The 6,942-nt window shown below is 44.4% G+C and overlaps 1 protein-coding gene across 5 annotated transcripts in view; it reads left to right on the top strand.

Annotated features, from left to right (window-relative positions):
- Positions 1 to 867: 867 nt before the first annotated feature.
- LOC6554276 (nucleolysin TIA-1) overlaps positions 868 to 6,942 on the top strand; it is an 87,828-nt gene continuing 81,753 nt past the window's right edge. For 2 of the 5 annotated variants that reach the window (XM_001981436.3, XM_026984082.1), the window contains exons 1-2: positions 868 to 1,061; positions 1,876 to 2,351. In XM_001981436.3, coding sequence (XP_001981472.2) covers positions 2,066 to 2,351 — 286 coding nt within the window. In that variant the 5' untranslated portion in view covers positions 868 to 1,061; positions 1,876 to 2,065. The other 3 variants (XR_003408370.1, XR_003408369.1, XM_026984083.1) reach the window with 3 other exon arrangements.

Below are 6,942 nucleotides of genomic sequence, written 5' to 3'. Positions count from 1 at the left end.
GTAAAGAATTTCGCTTTTTAAAGGCGACCCTTTTTGCCCTATTTCACTGGCACTTATGGCAATCGTTCAAAAGCTGCAGCAGTTTCATACTAGTTAGCTGTTATTTATATGAGTTATATACATAAGTATATTAGAACAATTTGAAAAAAGAATGGCTAAAGTTGGAAAGGATTAGAAAATATTGGCATCTGCTGGATGTTATTAACATTTGCCTGGGCCAGCAGGCGTATAACAGTTTTCAGTGCCATGCCATAAAAATACTGGTATTTTCGATGAGAGGCAGCAAAGGACATTTTTGGAATTTCTGCTTGGAGCAATAAAAAATAAATTACAAATGCTTTGATTAAAGTGAATACTGCAGTTTTAAGGTAGATATTTATATTTTAATACAAATGTGTAAAAATATTTGTTGCATATTATCATTCAAATTATAAATCACAAGAAGGCCTGCCCAGTCAATTTCAAATGTGGCTGGCGCTTTCGAAAAGCCAGTGCTCTCGGCTGCTCGGATTCTGCGCTCTGTGCGACGGGAGCCGAAAGGACCTGAAAGGACGAGGCTGGCGACTTGTGAATGGCGCCCGGAGCGAGGAAACGAGCCAGTTGGGTTGGCGAGAGGGACGGAGAGAGGGCCGGAGAGCAAGGATTCAGCAAGGAGCAGGCGGCGCGAGTGAGAGCGAGCCATTCGTGAATATTTCATGAACGATGGCAGCGATGGCAGCCAGCTTCGTGCCACCGATAGCCGAGCTCCTTGCCGCCGAAGAGAAATGTAGGGAAACGCATCCCGTCGTCGTCATCGGCGGCAGAGGCAGCAGCAGCAGCGGCAGCAGCAGCGGCAGCGGCGGCGGCGACAGCGATTTCCACAGCAGCAGCGGCAGCGGGAAAATCGGCAGCCTTTCTGCCGTCGTTGCAGTGGCAGCAGCGCCTCCGAATTTTGGCCAATGCGTGTGCTCCTGGCGTTCAGTAAGAAAAGCGTCGCCCAGCGGTCTAGTACGAACGTATACCGAACGCTTTGTATATCCTGTAAATTATATCCTGTGTGTGCGATTGATCACGTCTGCCTGGTTCGTGCGTAGTTCGAAACATAGACTTCACAGATTGCCTTGCCGTAGTGGCAAATTATTCTGGGCTTGGGGCTTGAACTTATTATTATTTTTTTAAAGATCACCTAAGCCTGAACACGAGATTTATGCAGCTGGTCTTATCACGCACTTGGAGTCACTGACTTCCAAAGTTGCCAGCAGATTCGCGCGCGACAAAAACTCAGAAGCTGCCGGCAAAATAATAATTGCCATTGCAGCCAGCTGCTTAAAACTTTCGCTGCGACTTTGAGCCGTCTGAGCAGGGCTTCACTTTTCTGTTTGGCATTTCCCCTGTTATTTTCTCACATATTTTCATTATTTTCTGCACATTTTTGTTTGTGTTTTTTTTTTTTGGCTGACATTTTACATACCAGACATTGATATTAAAACAGAAGACGTCTGGCAGGCAGAGAACTCGTAGTACTACTCGCATGACAGGAATATTTATAATTTCCGCTGCCAGCAGACACAACAGAAAAGAAAGAATAATTTGCGATTACTGGCAGGCAGAAGGCGAAGGAAATCCCTGAAACGATATTACAAGCCAAGTGCGCTTGAGTTCGTGTATTTCCGGTTGAACAAACACATAAGCGAAACATAAAAGAAAGGCGAAAAAAATATACTTACATATACTTCCACATGCCCCCCATACTTATGTCCATATATATATCTATATACGTATATACATATATATGTAGTACATAAATAGAGTAACCAGCCAGCACGAAAAGTGAAAATACACAGAGGCGAAGCCAGGCGAGAGCATATTTCATAAGTTTGCACTCCGCACACATAGAAAGCAGCGGCGAGAGCCAGAGAAAGCTGGCGACAAAGGCTAACGCACGACCTTTGGCACCGAGTTCAGATCCTGCGGAGGGGTCAGCAGCAAATCAATAAAGACAAAGACACCCGGCCAGAGCAACTGCATCCCCAATACAATCCAGCTTCGCGTCCCGAGTCCAGCGACCAAAATTCACTCGCAAATAATGCTGACCATGTCGACCCTGATGATGCCAGCACCGACCATAGCCATGGGTGCCCCACAGATCACAATGGGTCCGCACAAGCCGCCGGAAACGAAGCTGCTGGCCATCCATCCCGCTGCAGCGGCCGCAGCAGCCGCCCAGCAGCAACAGCAGCAGCAGCAGCAGTCGGTGACAGCTGCTCATTTGCAGCACAATGGCCAGCAGCAGCACTCGCAGCAGCAGCAGCAGCAGCAAATGTCGCAACAGCAACAGCAGCAGCAGCTCGTGGGCAGCAACTCCAAGCCAGGTGAGTGGAAAAGCGCGTTTCCCGGGGTGAATGTCCTTGCCCGTTTCGGTTTCGCTCTTGGTCCTGGTCCTGCTCCTTGGTCTTGGTCTCGGTTTCGATTACGATTTCGGTTTCGGTTTCGGCGCCATTTCCACCGGCACAAGGTGTTGCATAAATTGAGAAATGTCGCTGCCACTTTGCCCCTGAGACGTGTTTCGCATGGGGCAGACAACGAGCGCTGTACTTTTCACATCAACAATTGTAATAAATTTCCAATGGAAAGCGGTTTCATTCGTCGACTAAACTGCTGAATATAGATGCAATATAAATTCTTAATTGAATGTATCAAAACTAAGTGGCCTGTAACAAAATAATCAAACTTGGGTGGAATTTTATTTTCTTGCAAAAGGAAATCAATAAAAATGAGCAAATGCTTGTGCCTTATTTATTTCAATTCTTTAAATGAAAAATTTGGAAATGCAAACCGTTTAATACCATGTAAAGACCAATAAATCAACTATTAGTTTCATAAAAAAAGTAGCATAGTCATTTGCAATTCTAAACGTATGCAGATTGGCTTTCAGTTAGGATTTAATTGAATGCATTTTATTTTGCGATATAATTGCATTGCATTTTCAGCCAAGGATTTGTGCAGGCTTAAAAAGTTAGCAAATCATTCAAACACGGCCATGGCAAAAAATAATTTATCCCATTAGATGTATCCTAATAAAATGCTGTTTGTGCTAAAATGTGTTCTATTTGTCACATTTATCTTAAAAAGCAATAAATTTGGGGTATGGAGAAAATCCATAATGAAAAATACATAAAAAAGTAATAATAAAATGCGAGACTTTAAAATAAACAAAAGTTCAAGTGCAGCAAAAGCCTCAAGCAAAAGCCTCAAGCAAAATCCTCAGCTAACAACAACCTCTTGAGAAATAACAACAGCTTACGTATTCAGAGAAATGTCTGAACAATTACAATTCAAACCAAAAAACACCCTAGGCGATCGATATCTGGGCACGATAACGTATTTCATATTTATAGAAATTTCGTAAGCGTCAGATGGCCAAAATCATACTGGCAACACATTCAATTAAACGTGGCCCAGGCAGTCGGAAGTCAAGGAGGTGGATTTCAAAAATACCAATAGAGCACACGTATCACTTTCGGCCAGTTTTAAATGAGTGAAATTCCAAGGGGCCAAAATTCGCACACGTAATCCGAAAAATAACAAAACTCGAACACGCATTTCAGAGATGAATTATTGTGGACACCACCCCTGCGGGCTGAAAATGTCAAGCGTAGGCATTACAAGCATAAATATCAGTTACAATTTTCATATTTTTAACCACAAATGAAAAATTTGATACAGCTCTCGGCTGGCAAGGGAAATTGCATGCCCGTAGAGATTTACAACTTAAAAACAACTTAAGCCGAAACTTGGAAACAAAGGCAGCAGCGATACAGACAGAAACTGGGACTATTCTCCAATTTGTTGGCTCTACCAGGCCCAGCCCCTCCTCGACCCCTAAGTCCCTCAAACCGGCAACGGTTGCTAATGGCAAAAACTATACACAAATAGACACTGGCAGGCATAAAACCGGAAACAACGGAACAGGAAGCTGCATGAAAATGAAACGAGGAAAAGCGGCCAGGCAGCCAGGCAGCCTGACTTTGGGCTGTAATGAAAAATGGAAAATGTCTACTGCTACGACTGGGACGACTAAAAATAGTGAAAAGTTGAGTGTGCGTCGGTGTGGCATCTCGTTGAGTCGAAAGCCGGCAGAAAGGCAGCAAGAGCAACTTGAAAATGAATTTAATTATGGCAAAAAAGTGAAAATTTCCACACTTGAGTCTGCGAAGTTTGCCTTTCCCTTTGGCCGCCGGAGCGTTGATGAGCGGCTGCAAAGTGTGAGAAAATTACTAGACAAGACAACACCAACTGGCGGGCAGGCGGGCAGGGCACATAAATAGGAGCCGGGGCGAAAGTGAAGAGTCCGCCGGTTCCGGGCATTGTGTAAGTTGGCTTAATGCGGCCCGGCTTACTAGAAGTCCGGGAAACCAAGGGGGAACATCCTGGGAAATGGGTGCGAAAGTGGAGCAAATTCGCTAGTTGTTAACCGGCACAAAAAAATATAGATGGAGAGTCATTTCCAGGACACTTGACTTTGCGATGATCCGCACTTATCCACTAATTAGCGGACATATAGAAAAAGTCGATGCCAGCGCAGCGACAAAGCCAAGTGTGCTCTAATTGAAATCTAGATAATTTTCACTTCCGAATCGACTGTTTTCCAAAGGTAAAAAACTGTTGATTTGAAGTGTTTTTAATAAACTTAGCTATTTATTTTATTCTGACATCTGAAGTACTATCAGTATTATTGCTAGTTCAACGTGCAAGACCCTCAATTTTAAATTACATTAAAATCCACGCTTTATGCAGCTTTAGCTAGTTAGCTAGTTGTGAAGAGTTATTCAATCAAAAGAAAGCAATGGGGAAAAGGCAAGAGGGACAATTGACTTTGTGATGAGCCACACTTAGTTACTAATTAGCAGAGGGCTAGAAAAAGTCGACAACCGCAACCGACAAAGCAAACATTGATTACCAGGCCAAATGATTGCAAATTGAAAATTAAGCACGCCGCTGAATTTCCAATTCAAATGCGAGAGAGTCGACCAAACTGCCGGCAAACCGAAAGGAGCAGAGCGTAACAGGCACATGCATATAAATTTATATATGCACTAAGGACACACAGTGCACACCCACACAGCTGCACTGGCGCACGGTGCATGAACTTTCGAGCAGCACTTACACACACATGCACAGCGCGGCAAGCGGCGGGGGCGGGGGCGGGTTACACCTACATACCGCTGTTGCAAAAACAAACAGCGACTGCGAGTTTCTCAAGTGTCGCAACTGCAACAGCAGCAGCCAAGCCAACAAGTGCCACAGTAGTTGGCAGTGGGAGGAGTGCCGTCCGCAGCATCACAACATCCACCACCTAATGGAGGTTCAACTACAGTGGCAGCTACCCGTAAGGGAAGGTCCATATGCTGAACAACTCACCTTAAATTTAGCTGCAACTCAGCCCATTTAAGTTTCTGGTTTTGTTTTCATGTCCATTTGATGTCTATATGAAAAGATGTTAGGCCTAAAGGTAGCTAATGCTATACTAAATATAAGACATACTTGCCACTGCTTAGTCGCAGTTACCAAGAGGAACCCTGCAGTTATATCCTTGGCCAGATTTAATTGGAGATGTGTTTTGCCAACATAATTCCACTGTATTTCGGTGTATTATCTCCATCTGGCTGTGATCCGCCTGCACTTGGCTGTTTTTCCTTGCCCCCAAATGATGCAACAACAACGGCGAGCGCGCTTTACTTTCGCTCAGGCAACGGCGACAGCAAAACTTTTAAATTGGTTGGCAACACTTGCAGCCAACACACACACACACACACACCCGCATACGGACAAACACACATACTAAATGTTTGTTTTGGAAATGAATTTGGCAATTTTTGTATGGCAGCTAGGTTTTGGGGGGCAGCGGGCAGAGGCGGGGAGAAGTGGCAAAGTGAGGCGAGAGACAGCAGGCAACACCTCAAAGTAATTTGCCAGCAAATCATTGGAAGGAGTCAGTTGCGAAGGCGGAATAACCGAAGAGGATAGCAGCAGCCGAAAAGTATGCAACGCCAAATGAAACACACACAGAAACGTAAGGATAAGCACGTAATGTGAGTGTGTGCGGCAGGGAGTTTGTGTGGGTAAAAAACCACCAAAGTGAAATGCATTTATCGACCGCAAAGCGTTCGAAATGAAATCTGTTTAAAGGATTTTAATACCCCAGCAGAAACGTGGAGTCTGCATCAGAATCTTTGACTGCGCTGGTAAATGTGTGGGTGTGTGCATGGAGATGGTTGTGCGGGTGTGTGGGTGCATGGGCGGCGAACACAAAAAGTCAATGAATTCGTTTGGCGAATTGAAAAATTAATTCAGTTGCCGTCGCTGGCATTGATAAGGAAAAGTACAGGGACTGGAAAAACTTTTACACGCCGCTTTTCTTTTATGTGTGTCTTTATCTTCGCCTCGTCTGTGTGTGTACTTACACACACATTGACAAGCATTTTACTTACTAATGATTTCTCATTTCGCTTACGGTATTTCTCTCTTACTCGTGCTTTTTGTCTTACTTTGCGTTTTACAGCACACCCATACACACCGAAACCGAATTACTCACTGACGTTGTTGTGGATTTTCCCTTCGAGTTTTCCCATCTCGAAAAGCGAAGGAAATTAAGCAAAAAGCGCAAAGATTTATTTCGCTTTGATCAAAATTAAATGAATTGATTTTAATACGCCCCGTGGGCAAGATATTTCCTACGCTTTCGCAAATGAAAACGCATAAAAAAGGTGTTGGTTGGCCTTGTGGGCGTGGCCGTTTCTGGGCGCTGCTCGTTGTGAGCTTTATTTTATGCCAGCGGCCATTACAATTGAGTAGCTTTGGCCATAGCTATGTGCCCGTGTCTGTGTGAGCCATTTGAATTCCCATCCGCACTGGTGTTGGTGTGGAGTGCCGTGCTTAAAGACTCTCAATAAATTCTACTTG

The sequence above is a fragment of the Drosophila erecta genome, unplaced genomic scaffold (genome assembly GCF_003286155.1).
Source record: "Drosophila erecta strain 14021-0224.00,06,07 unplaced genomic scaffold, DereRS2 tig00000000-arrow-pilon, whole genome shotgun sequence".
In the NCBI taxonomy this organism is placed as follows: Eukaryota; Metazoa; Arthropoda; class Insecta; order Diptera; family Drosophilidae; genus Drosophila; species Drosophila erecta.
The sequence above is the reverse complement of the archived record's forward strand: the minus strand, read 5'-3'. Positions and strand labels throughout refer to the sequence as shown.